This window comes from Anabrus simplex, chromosome 1 (assembly GCF_040414725.1).
Source record: "Anabrus simplex isolate iqAnaSimp1 chromosome 1, ASM4041472v1, whole genome shotgun sequence".
In the NCBI taxonomy this organism is placed as follows: domain Eukaryota; kingdom Metazoa; phylum Arthropoda; class Insecta; order Orthoptera; family Tettigoniidae; genus Anabrus; species Anabrus simplex.
In genome coordinates, this window is record NC_090265.1 from 966,803,657 (window position 1) to 966,818,472 (window position 14,816).

The 14,816-nt window shown below is 35.8% G+C and overlaps 1 protein-coding gene across 2 annotated transcripts in view; it reads left to right on the plus strand.

Moving 5' to 3' along the window:
* The window catches only part of LOC136857830 (PHD finger protein 21A), a 203,127-nt gene that overhangs the window by 32,102 nt on the left and 156,209 nt on the right, over positions 1-14,816 (plus strand). For both annotated transcript variants that reach the window (XM_067136792.2, XM_067136793.2), the window contains exon 2: positions 12,706-12,738. In XM_067136792.2, coding sequence (XP_066992893.1) covers positions 12,706-12,738 — 33 coding nt within the window. The remainder of the gene's footprint in view (positions 1-12,705; positions 12,739-14,816) is intronic.

Here is a 14,816-nt window from a genome sequence, read left to right on the forward strand (position 1 = left end):
GCAAATAACATTATTGATAGCCTAGATTATAGCGACCTATTCCCCGACTTTGCATACCAATTTTCGTGAAGATACAACCACTAATAAAATAAATATTTGACAATTAAATTTTAGGCCTTCCCCTAAACTACCATTTCACTCAGCGTGATTAAAATAATTTATAGCCTAGATTGTAGCGGTTCATCACCTGACTTTACATTCCGATTTTCATAAAATTCTCGTGATGCGTGTACATACATACAGACAGACAGAAATTACGGAAAAGTAAAAAATGCATTTTCTTGTTACTGTGGACATGACCGATACAGAAATACCATTCTTTTCAAATTCTGAACAATGTACAGACAAAACTCTTATTTTATATATATAGATTTTATACCATTAGGGGCTGATGATCTGGAGGCCCCTTTAAATAACAAGCATCATCATCATCGTAATTTTAAACTGCATTCAGACATACAAAAGTTATTACGCCTAAGGTGCACAAAGAGAAACAGAAATTTTCATTAAAAGTTGAAATTCGGAAGAACTACTCTAGGATTACACAACAAAGCTGAATACCTGCACAGATTATTAATATTATTTTCCTACTATGCTCTAATAGAAATATAAACTACCATTAGTTAAATGCTGAAATATCAAAGGGGTTACCGTATACGAGGATAACACACGAATATAGCAGGCAAGATGCTGTCTAATAAATTAACTACACTACAATTCTCAACTGCTCTTAGGTTTGTCCAAATTATAATGGGTTAAGTGAAACTATAGAGCTGGAGTTAAAACTAAATACTCAATGCTTAGTCGGGTTATATTTTTTCTACTACACACTAACAGAAGAGAGATTTTTACCTTACTAGACAAATATTATGCAGTGTTACAGTGAGCATTATAAGCACATGTCCTAATTATAACAATTTAACTGAAACTATAGGACTGGGGTTAAAGCTAAATAATTAATACTTGATAATAATACTGAACTGCATTTAGACTTATCCTAATTACAAATTGATTATATGAAAAAAAAAATCATAAATGTAGTTAAAACTAAATTCTTACTAGAAAGTTTTTGTTTTATTCCTACAAGCTAACAGGAATTAAAACTGCTCTTAAATACTGAAAGATTGAGGGTGCAAAGTATAAATCACGCCGGAGACATGAACTACCTATACACGGAACTATTAATAAGATACAGGAATTGGCTGTTTTCTTTATTTTTGTTTCTTGACTACACTGTACACTTTGTTTACGACTGTAGCCATCAAGGCATTATTTGAATACAAAGAATGGTAATAATCAATGACAATATGACTAACTAGTTGCGAGGTACGTGTGCTCACTTATAATTTAGTAGGCAATAACCCCTACAACTATAAACTTATCAAACATTTGTGTCTCAGACAAAAAATTGGATCTTCTTAACAAGGGCATGAAATTCAATTGGCCGAATCTCAACAAAGCGGTTGACCTAATTACCACAGCTGCCAAAATCATGTCTAACATTAATATACTCCGTACCGACAAACTTAATGACATTAGACTTGAAATTAAAAAGAAACTTCCCTCTTTAGTCAATGAATTGAAAAATAATCCACAACCAGGTCTCAAAAAACAAATAATCAAAACAAAATTAGGAGCAATGATATACTCATTACGAAAGCTGATAAAGGGCCCACCACCGTTTTATTAAACAAGGTCGACTACGTCAACAAAACAGAACTTTTCTTTTCCAATAATGCCTACAGCTTAGTAAGTTTCCAAAGTATCCATACTAATAATTCAACTAAATTTAAAGATCTTGTAGAAAATTTTGCCTTTCCTTTTACAAGAACAAGCATATCAAAGACTCACTATTATGAATCCTAAACTACCAACCTCAAAGGCATTACCCAAAATCCATAAAAAAGGGGTTCCTGTGCGCCCTATTATAAATAGCTGAAACAGTTCATTAAGAAAAAATTTTATTCTATAGAAGATTTTAGCAACCCACTAATCATTTTAAGCTGAAAATATTGTTGTTGTATATATACGGAAAAAATATGTGTAAATATTGTGATTTCCTTTTGACTTCAATTATCAACATCATGAATGTTAATATTATTTTTTTTTTTTTTTTTATCTCCATTTGATGTGAACATAAATAAGACATCCCATTAGTACTTTAAAAAATGTTCAGTGAATTCATTCCAAATGTAACCACAATGTTCGTATACATCAATGTATATTATTATAAACAATTAGTTTTTAAGAATAGTTTTAATATAACATCCACTTCAGAGCTCTGACCTAGATTATAGAATTTATGGCTGATGATGCCTGCAATGACAGGTGAAACGTACCATTATATGCTTAAACCTTAATATAATGATTGTATCATTGTCGTAATGACTTCAAAATATTGAACAGGTGGTTCTCAATAAATTAATTGTAAAGATTTTAATATAAAGAAGACTGTTTCGAAGGTAGTCAGGGATTTCCTCTTGGTACCTGACATTCTCCTCCCTGATGGCTGGTAAACCCTTCAGTATTCTGTAGTTGCCCACTATGGATGCTTCTTCTGAAGTGAACATGGTTTCCTGGACTGTTCTATGTAGTACTCATTCAGTACTTTAACAAGTTCCATGTTTGCCTACTCTGAGGAGGGTGTGTACATTGAAGGTGCCAAAGAAATACTTCATCGCCTTCGTCTTCTTGCAGGATGAGAGATCCTCCAACTGATCCCAACATGATGGTGCAGGGCCCTCAGAACCCGATGCCCTGCTTAGACCAGAGTTTGACTGGTTCCGGATTGAACCAGCTGGGGTAGTATCATCCAATTTGCGATTTCCTATCATGGTAGTTCGTGTGAAGATTATAGTTTGTCCCATCAGAAAATAGAACCAGTTTGGTAAGATCTGGAGCACGAATCAACAGTTGGTCCTAACATAGAGATCAGATACTGCCTCTGAGGCGCCTACTATGGGTTCAGACGCTCAAGATTCAGTTCGATACCTACCCCTAAATCCTAAGTAGCCTACTGGGTGCCGCCTCCACCACCTATACTGCCCCATTATTGCCTGGCTAAGCCCAGCCAGTGAGCGGAAGATTCCGAGGTGGACCGTTCATTCCTGGCTTTCCGTTTTCTAGAGGCATTTAAGGGTAAAGGGGTTGACGACCAAGCAAAATAAAATAAAATTTTAAAAACAACACTCTTACATTTATTAACACAAGCATTTATAACATAAAATATCCTTGCTGGATTTCTTACAGCGAACTTTCATAATATCTCATTCTCCAGTACCATTTTGTAACCAAATGTACTTCTCGTCCTCCAGCATTACTGGTCTGGAATGAAAATTAACAAACAAAATTAGGCCTTTACTGCTTTTAAAAATTCAAGTATTTAACTGAAAGAGTCCAAAGACTTCAATAAAGGTTTGTACAAAATTAGTAGACAGCTATCTCGCTTATTATTCCACAGAAAAATTTGCTAAAGGCTCCATGAATTTTTATTAATCTCAACACGTGGTCAATGTTGAATTCTGATGAATCTCAGTCTTTCAAATGTATCCCACTCATCAATAACACCAGTAGAAGCTTTAGTGAAAATCAAAATTAATTCCAAAATTTTATAATTTATTATTATTATTATTATTATTATTATTATTATTAATCTCTAACCTTGTCTGTGCAATATTTTACCTTTTCATCACACGATCGTGTTTTCCAGCTAGTGTATCTCACTAAATAATTCTCATGGCAATTATGTCAGACTCGTTGGCTGAACGGTCAGCGTACTGGCCTTCGGTTCAGAGGGGTCCCGGGTTCGATTCCCGGCCGGGTCGGGGATTTTAACCTTAATTGGTTAATTCCAATGGCATGGGGGTTGGGTGTATGTGCTGTCTTCATCATCATTTCATCCTCATCACGACGTGCAGGTTGTCTACGGGAGTCAAATAGAAAGACCTGTACCTGGCGAGCCGAACCCGCCCTGGGATATCCGGGCACTAAAAGCCATACGACATTTCATTTCATGGCAATTATAATTCACATTTTTAAATGATTATTCTTCAATTAATTACTATTACTCATTATCACAGATTCCAAGTTGATTATGCCATTTGTGAACATTTAATTCTTAGATTTGCTTAGCATTCAAAATTTCAAATTAATTTGAAAATATTACAGAATTTAAGTATAAATGTATTGGAAGATTTCTTATCCACGTGTGAGTTAATTGGAAATTAATTTACAAATCGCTTGCCTTTGCGGAAAAATAACGAGACTATCTTTCCCTTAAATCTTAATAAACAGCAAATTAAATCCTAATCTAGTCTTACTTGACACTAATCTCATTAAACTTTTCCTTAAGGTGCGCAAAATAAATCCTCATGGTGGCAAACAACGTTGAACACAATCTGTGCCGTTGCCATAAATGCACGGCCAGATTAAATCACATTGAACAATCAAAGACAAGGAAAATATTTATAATTACAACACACACACCACATTCACACAAGGTAATACGTACTTTTTATATACATTATTTACAGCGAATCCTGCCCTTAAAATTTATTCTTTATTTTTAAGCATGGTCACGTTGATAGTTTCCGGGAGGATAAGTTTGTGTAAGGAAATACTCTTTCTTCAATAGTGGCTAGTGATCGAAATTCGTGATATCACTTGGATTGAAATATTCCTCAGACAACGATGGAGATTCATCTAAATTTCCGAAATTTTATTTGAAGATTCCAATAAGATTCCATAATCATCACCATCACCTGAGTTACAAGTCTCAAACATCGCGTTCGTGAGCCTCAATCGCATTATTATTACTCCCTATTCATGAAATATATATGCAACATGTGCTCCACTTATAATAAATGATTGTGCTCCCAAAGACACAACAACCAGTCATTCATCAATAATAAATTCTCCAATTAATAAATTACATAATTAACATCCTGCAGGATAGCTGTATTCCAGGCACATCATGAACTGAGCACATTAAATCTCACATATAAGGAATCTAAAATAAGTTATAGCTCACGACCTTTTAATTCCATTTTAACCCGATCTTTACTTGATTTTATTATTATTCAAGTGATTATTATATCTATCAATCCTCACGAAATATCATGAAATCAGATGACTCGATCCTAAAGAATACAAGTGATCTTAAAATGACACTAGGTTCGATCCTATCTCACAAATTTTACACATAATTCCAATCCAGATTAATTCCAATATCACAGGCAAATAAATAAAGTTTATCGCGTGGTCAGTGATTTTTAGATATATCTAACTCATATGCATGGGAACTCACTCAAAGACAGACTACACATCTAATCTAATAGGTTCCAATTTTCAGTCACACACATGTAACTCGACTTCCATGACACCTCAAGAAATGGAAAAATGAAATATTTCTATCTACAACAAGAACTAATAGCTACGATTTAAAGAAGAAAGATCCTCTAGTTTTACAAAGATGAGAAAGAAAATAAATTTTTAGATGGTACTCAAGTTTTAGATGAGGTTCGATCGCAGGTTGCAGTCAGTCATTCCGGCATTTCCCCGGTCAGTCACCTTCCCTGACTAGAAGCGCCTCACATACTTAGAAGATCATGGAGACATGGCAGTAAACATCCCACGATGGAATTAAAATGCACATAGTAGAGGAGTAATCCATCTTGATGTACACAGCAATCACTGGGATGAATTCCATCGCGTTCCGGAAATGTGGGCTGTAACTAAGCTGACAAATATTAAGATATGCTCAAACACGCAGAATTACTGAATGTTCTCCTGGATAAATACACTTAACTTGGATCTCCTAAGTTGGAATTCACTCCATAAGGGTTAATAAACTTCACTAAATTCGGCAGAACGGATGTCTGCTTGCACGGCAAGGTTCTCTTTCCACATGGTTACGATGAACAGCAGAGTAGACCAGAGTAGAGAATGATTTACTTTGAACATGGCTTTTTATAGCCTTGGCTCGGGAGGTGTGTATTTTTTGACGATCATTGGTTCACGGGGTCTCTTATAATCGGCTACGACTGTTCTCGAAGCTTGCTCGCAGTCCAGGTCGTCCGCGCGTGGCAGGCTAGAAACACAGGCTCGTCACGTGATCTACCTTGCACTCAGTCAAACGTGGATCAATACATCGCCCCTCTGAATGACAAAAAAAGCCAGTTTGGAGCTCGCTCACTGCTTCCCAAATGACAAATACAGCTCCCGGCAAACAATAAAACTTTCAATGTTAACTTGTCGTAAATATTCTAGAGATCGCCAAATTTGAAGGGGACAATACCATATCAAAGGCCACCTTCTTGCCACAGATGTCACTGAGGTCTTCACTCGATCCTATGCTGGGACCCATACCAGGTGCTACACACCATGTCAGTATACTCTGGGACTCACTTGGGTAGGGTCACCATACTCTGAAGTATTGCTACCTCAAAAAGGGTCTCTGTTCACTACGTAGTAGTAGTAGTAGTATGCTCGTGGGATTGTATTTTGAGTTATCCTGTCTCATACCCCACGAACCTACTACGCTGGTGTAGCAGGGGGAGAGTGATACTCCCACGTGGCGCGTCCCAGGTGGTGGATAGAGGGGTCCTAACCGGCTTGCCAGCAGACTTGAGGGAAATAACATACCTCTCACAGATCAAACACACACACCCCCTGTGGGTGGGGGACGCAGACGAAGAATACACCCACGGTATCCCCTGACTGCCGTAAGAGGCGACTAAAACTGGCGACCAAAGGATGATTGTATTAGAACCATGAAACTATTTGTGATTAGTACCACCACCCGGGGAACACCATGGGTCAATTTTACTTGCGTGTAGTACCACTATGATAGGTACCACATAGGTTTGTGATTAGTAGCAGCAGAGTACGGTGTCGGCTTTTACAGTACCTGTGATTAGTAGCATAATATGAGCGACACCATGGTTCTGGCTTGCCTATGATTAGTACACACTATATGAGGAACGCAACGGGATAACACGAGTCCCAGTGGTTAGTACACTTATGTGTAGTAGTACACTTGCGTTGCCTGTAAATGGCGCCGCAATGTGCGAAATACCATAGGTCTGTATTACATGTGCAAATTTCATCACCTGCGAGTAGTACCATAATGTGTGGAATACCGTGAGTCTACGCTACTTTTGATTAGTACCGCAACATGACGAATACCATGGTTCTACTTTCCTAGCGATAAGTGCCATTATGAAGGGGCGATGACTTGGAGTTTGGACCCCTTTCGACTAAAAGCATCATAGATTCGGTATTGTGCTATAGAAGCAGTCCCTTGGTCAGTAATACTATTGTTTTACGCCAGTTTCTGTGAATGTGAGGCACTGCGGGTTGGATCCACTGATTGTTTTAAATTCATATCCATCCATTCATTCTTCGTCGTCACATTTTGAATTCTGCTCAGTGGAGGATTTTGGACTTTTAATTTGTCATTCCATTTTGTCTCATTTCGTACCATTAAGGGCCGATGACCTAGATGTTAGGTCCCTTTAAACAACAAGCATATCATCATCACCTCTCCATACCATCATAATCTGCATAATTCCAAGATTTCCAACAGACTCCTGTCCAATCCAAGTTGTTGCCAAATATTAATATTCTCATTCCTTATTTTGTGTCTCCTTATCGTTTGGGGCCAAGAATGAAGGAACTTCATTTCAGTGGCCTGTAGGCGACTTTGCAGATCCAGTCAAAATTGTATTACGTTAGAATTGGTGCAAGATATGTTTTGTACAGTGTTATCTTGGAAACTTGGGGAAACATATCATTCCAAAGCAGTTGATAAATGGAATGGTTGAATTTTGATGCACCTTGTATTCTGTTACCTATTTGTTGGTTTATGATATTGTCAGAATAAACAAGGCTCCCTAAGTATTTGAGGTTATTAATAATATTTACTCCTTCAATTTGCACTCGCAGGTGGACTGCTTCAGGATTTCAACTCATCACTGAACCAGTGGTTTTAGTTCAGCTGATAATCATTACCATTCTTTCAAATACTTCTTGACAAAGATTTAGTTTAGCGTGAACTTCTGTTTCTGTCTCTCCCCCATAGCATAATATCATCAGCAAATATAAGGGTATTTGTTGCCCGATCCTTCATTTTACTGCTTTTATAACCTCGTCCATTATAATAATGAAGAGAAATGGTGATAGATAACTTCCTTGTTGGACTCTGCTCATGGCTTTAAAACAACTTGACCTTGCTCCTTGAATTTGCACTCAGCTCCTTGTCTCTCAGTATAGTTGTTTTACTCAAACTATGTCATCTGGCACTTTTTTTGTCCTATTCTTATCCCAATATTTTTCAAAGAGTATACTTGTAAAAAAAAAAAAAAAAAAAGTTGAAGTCTGTTAACTTTGGTCTAAATTTATGTTGGTTTTCCTTAAGTTTAGATTCAACAAATTTTCCGATATTTGTCTCCAGGATGGACTCTTACATTTTTAATCCATGAGATATGAGGGCTATACCTCTATAGTCGTTACTAGCTGATGTACCCATGCTTCGCTACGGAATTCTAGGTTAGGTAGTGTCATGTTGTGAGTAAGATTCTATTAAATTACATAGTTTGTAATGCAACCCCATTAAGGTAGAACACAGGCATAACAATGAGAACCCATAAATAGCACAAAATGAGCACAAGAAGCAAAAATAATTGGGGGCAGCAGCATTAAATTTTCTAGCGTGGAGAGCACAGAACATAAAGGATTAAAGGGCAGAATCTTAACTTACTACTTGAGGGCTTGCCAGATCAACATTGCTAACTACTGAAAGTGAAATTAAAATTCAGTAAATCAAGCTTTACTTAAAAATTAGGGGAAAAAAATTGATGAATGAAAACCGAAGGACAAATAATTGAATGTTAAATAACTTCTTTGAATTATGCATTAAAAATCTATTTTTAAAACAATAAAATTATGAGTGCACACTCAGACAGCAATGTAAAATAATTCTTACGATGTAATAAAATTAACTTATACAAAAAAAAATTCTTGTTAATTCATTCAAATAAGAAACAAATCTCTATCTTTAAAATAATTAAAATTATGAAAACACACTCAGATTACAAACTAAAGTAACTCTTACAGTACCGAGAAATAAGCGGAGTCTGCATCTCACATCAGAATCAACAGATGACGAATGTTAAAACAGATCCATACTTTAAGAATTAAATACACCACTGATCAGTCTTTTTGTAAGTACAATTAATCTCGCTAAACTGAAATTTGTTCCCAGTCCCTGTACACAAGGATTTCAATCATCCCAGAAACACGGTAACACACTGAATTTTAAAGGCAACGATAGCAAACCAAATGTTCCACACACAAATAATTAAATGAACAGACAAGAGAATTGCGGGAATCCAAATAAAAATATTTCCCAAATTAGATACAAATTATGAAGGGAAAACACCATTAAAATTCCAGTTAACTGAACAAATGGTACACACAATGAAACCTACAGCTTCCTAAGCCAAGCCAACATCAATCATCAACAACAGACAAGGCCCACACAAAATTAGCGTACAGGGAGATAAGATAAATGACACGCAATAATGAAAGAAAGAAAACACATACGGGAATAGTCTGAAGAATGTAAACGTAAGTATCATTAATCAATGGGAGAAACAAATTTCATTTCTCTACAACCACGATATAATGATGATGATGATGATGATGATAATAATAATAATAATAATAATAATAATAATAATAATATTATATAGTATTTGAATTTGTCATTACGTCCAACAAAATATTAATAGAGGATTAAAATGTCGGTTATTAAATTTAAATTTTAGGAGGCTCTGGAATACGGTAATGCCCGAATAAGACAGGAAATAAACCATCCCAGAAAGGAGTTAAAGAATGATCCATTACGAAAATAATACTAGCACACAGCATAATCCAATACCTTGATAACAGTGCAGTAGATACCACAAATATGATCTAAGAAAAATAGCAGGAAATCCACCAACCAATATTAATAATAATAATAATAATAATAATAATAATAATAATAATAATCACAACAACATTAAGAAACAAAAAAAGTGCATCACAACGATAATCTCAATTAAATAAAACGAATGGAATAATTTGCCTCTCATCCGCGCATATACCGAGTTCCAGAATTACTCCATAATTAATTATAATTTGGATATAGAATTTTACAAAAATCTTGTTAGGCTACATTTTAATAGTTTGAAGATACAATTTATATCATTAAAATGTCTGATGCAGAAATCCCATTTTAATTTAATGAATAAACGGTGGTCGACATGTCCATTAAAGATAGGCGTAATTTCAATTATGGTTGCGAATTTGACTTGAAATAATTCTCACAGCATTGCCGAAATTTCCCACATTATTAATGTCAATTATAGCGTGTTACTCACATTCTTCTTCTCCAAATAATCCGGTAGTAGATCAGTTTTGAAACAATTAAAAAGATACTTGTACTTACAGTACATCTTTTGGTGTCCAATTTAATAGTATCCGATAGCTTACATTGTTAGCTCATCTTGCAATTAAGCACACTCACTCAGATATTCTGGTCACACTAATACTAAAGAACGGTAAATAGGAAATACATTAAAACACACATTACATTGCAATTAAGGCAAAAGCCTTAGTTCACATGGCTATTAGCCTGGAGTATCAGACTCCACTCCACTAACTCTCAACAGCATCTTGTACAGAACAGCTTTAGCAAATGCTTCCATAATGGCACTCGCTCAGCAACAGACTGGCTTGCACCCAGCAAGCTGCACATCGCTCAGTTCAAGAGGGTCGTGCGCCTGTGCGCTCATTTCAACTGTCTTATTCAGCGAATCAGAAAAATCAAAGGTACCAACGTAACAATAGCAGATTATGCATTTTAAATAGGTATAGTTCAGTCACATAAATTAACGGTAATTCAAACGTTGGGCGACAATGGTAGATAAACTACACAAATACATATGTCCAATAAATGAGGGCAGCTTTAATTCTTGTCACACGTAACATTACCCCAGAAATGCGACGGGGAAGTCAACATATGTATTTTCTCATGTGCAGACTGGGTTAGGGAATTTTCATCCGTCACAATCAAGTTGGAGAATTTTCATCATAATGGCAGACACTTGCTCTCCACATGTGTTTTTACAACCTCAGAAAGGCTGTTTTCCCCAACTAAAATCAACACTTGTCATTACAATGACGTCAGTAGGTATGTTTGAGTTTAAATGAAAAACCACACATTTTCTCGCTTTTAACGAACAGCACTATGCTGTCACTCTATGCTATTATTCTGTTAAGTTTGTACGCTGCTCATTCCAATCAGCGCCTCAGAGTAAGGATCGAATAGCTGGAATACTATGATGAAGCAGTGTGCTACGTACCAGCAGTATCAGAAAATGTATGAACGAGAGGAATTGCATGCTATAGCTCCCCAGCTACTTCCCGCCAATATTCAGGCAGGCTGTTATACTCGGAACGCAGCAGTAACTCCATCTATCCGAGATGAGTGGCAGCATAAGAGACAAAGAACATCACAACAAACAGTCGTTCATGTAATGTTATTGTTGATCAATTTTATGAGCTTTCAATATTGTACAGTAGGCCTTTGGATTTAGATTCCTTCCAACTCTGAAATACTACTAAAAAAACACAACAAAAGAGAATGTGTTTTCCAACTAAACAGGCGCTTGAAAATTAGAATTCCTAAATAAGCTCACTTCCACCCATAAAGCACTTGACAAAATGATAAAATGATAATAGTACTATCAACACAACAGTGCTTCTAAGTGGAAAGCAACTAGAAATGAAAACAAAACATTACAGGAGTTCAGTAGATATTTGGGAAATTAATTTTAGGGCTTCCCCTAAACTACCATTTCACTCAGGATTAAAATTATTTATGGCCTAGATTGTAGTGACTTATTCCCTGATTTTACATACCGATTTTCATTCAGTTCTCTTCAGCCGTTTTCTCGTGATGCGTGTACAGACAGACAGAAATTACGAAAAATAAAAAAGTTCATTTCCTTGTTACTGTGGACAGGATCAATACAGAAATACAATTATTTTTAAATTCTGAGCAATGTACAGACAAAACTCTTATTTTATATAGTTGTTATACTTCTTTTGATCACCTTTCTCAAATAGTGGAATGATCACGCCTTGCCTCCAGTCACTGGGGATTTTATTTTCTTCTCGAATATTATTTAGTACTCAATACAGCCATTGTATTCTAAGTTCACAAAGTACTTTGGTAATGTCCACACTGAACATATCCAGTCCTGCAGACTTCTTGTTTTTCATTTTATATATTGCTGTCTCCATTTCCAGCCAGGTCAAACTTCCTGCAGTATTTATTAGTGTTTGGTGGGTCATCGTATTTGAGCTCAGTAAGTGATTGAAATATCTACTGAAATCCTGTAATGTTTTGTTTTCATTTCTAGTTGCTTTCCATTTAGAAGCACTGTTGTGTTGATAGTACTATTATCATTTTATCGTTTCGTCAAGTGCTTTATGAGTGAGAGAGCTTATTTAGGAATTCTAATTTCCAAGTGTCTGTTTAGTTGGAAAACACATTCTTTTTTTTTTTTTTTTTTTTTTAATTCTTGGTACTAAGAAAACATATCCTTTAATAAAATTTCATCATTAGGTCGTCTCACACAATTTCTCTTTTTTCAGATAATGGTGCTGAAACAAAGGGAGGATCCATCTGTAAGTATGAATATTAATTTGTTTATTTCTGTAGTATCTGCAAAGAACACAGAACATTAACTTGTACCAAATGTGTTGACAATGAGGAAATTGGATATGACGACTTAGATGACTTTTGTAAAGTAATGTAGAAAGTAATTGAATGGTTAATATATTTTGGTTTTTGAACTGAAATTTAATTTTTGTTGGGAGTATCTAGTTTTTCTACATTTTCTTCACCGTGTAGTTTATTATTATTATTATTATTATTATTATTATTATTATTATTATTATTATTATCATCATCATGATCGTCATCATCATCATCCCAACAACGTAGTAATTAGTAATTATGAGCATTTTTTATTTAAATGGAGTTTAATCTACACATCAGGTTCTTTTATATATATAGAAGACGAGAGATTACATATCATATTTATAGATGTAATATTTTACAGTGTATTGAACAGGAGGATTTTTTTACATTTAAATTGATGTATTCGAAAGAAAAAAAGTCGATACGAAATGAAATTCATACTGTGCAATATTAACTGCATATCAACAGAAGAAAGGCTGTTTTCAAGTTCTAGACTAACCATCTCTTGACACATATCAAGATATGTCCCTGGTAACTGTTCCTTCAAAATAGAATGGCCCTAGGACAGCTCCTCTCCAATTTCTGCCCCAGTCTCACCAAGAATGTTTATCTTCTGGGACAGCTTCATATGGATTTTCGATATCATCGTGAACAGATGTCTGCCAGCTTACTTGACTAGTCCATATAATTGTTTTCCAAAAGTTAGGATCTGCAATATGTGAATGAGAAACTATTCACAGAACTCCAAACATCTTCCTGTAGGGCTTGCAAAAGCTTTGGTCGTTATAGTCAGTTTTGGATCATGGAACAGGCTTCCGACAGCGAAATGATTAATTCACTATTCAAGATACCTCTTTTGCCAGACATCTGTATACTGTGGACACAGCTCTGAGCTGTAAGTTGACAGTTATGGACATCCACTTCGTGGTATATCCATAACCCTGTTCCCTCAAATCATTTGTTTAAATTTCTCATTGCTTGACATGACAGTGATTGAACACCAGAAAAGCTGTGATCAGTCTTTCACCATTGGTCCATTTTTATTATGTTTCCACCAACATTGTAGCATTTAAATCTTTTGGTTAAATTGTAATTCATTGCAAGAAACATAATCAATTATCACAGACTCAGCCCAACACTAAGCAATGACGCTTCAACACCAGGAAAAAAATAAAACAGGAATGACATAGCTGCCATTTTTCACAACGTACAACATTCATTCATTCGTTTGGAATGAACACCCAACAGGGGTGAAGGGTCTAAAGAAGAAACTGCTAAAGATTTCTTTTTAAATTAAAGATTTTTAAAATCCTATTCTAGCATAGATTCCAACAATAAAAAATTGTAATCATCATTCTAAAGTAATTTGGATGATCTTTGACCATCATGAATATGAAAGAGGGAATATCCAACAGATAGCTGCCCCTGTTAGGGAATTGATCGATCAGCTTCTAATCATTTCACATGGAACAATATTTATGGCAGTGAATTTTTTTGTGCTATGTTTTATTGCTATTTTTCTAGCAAGCAAGTTATATGGTTATATCTGGTATGGTTATCCATTTGATTTCCTGTCCTTTACTTTATTGAAATTTTAAGCAATTACACTGCCTGAAAAGAAAATTAGTACACCTGGAAAGACGACATCGATTTTGATCCGATGGCGGCAGATGCCACCTGGGGGATAGTAGATATACTGATAATGATTTCAGTGTCATCCGCCAACAGATAGCGTAGTGACATAGCTGCGAGAGCGCCATCTGCATGTACCGTTTAATAGGGAATGTTTACAGCCATAATGCTCAGTGTGATGTAAACGTATGAAGCAAACAGATGGCATGCCATGGAGACGCACTCGTGCTTCCTACAGCCAACTGAGCGAGTTTGACAGGGGTCAAATTGTGGCCTTCCGAGTGGCAGGGGATGGTCCTTTCAGAGAATTGCCACAAAAGTTGACGTGCTGCATCAGTTGTGCAACAGTGCTGATTGCAATGGTCATGTG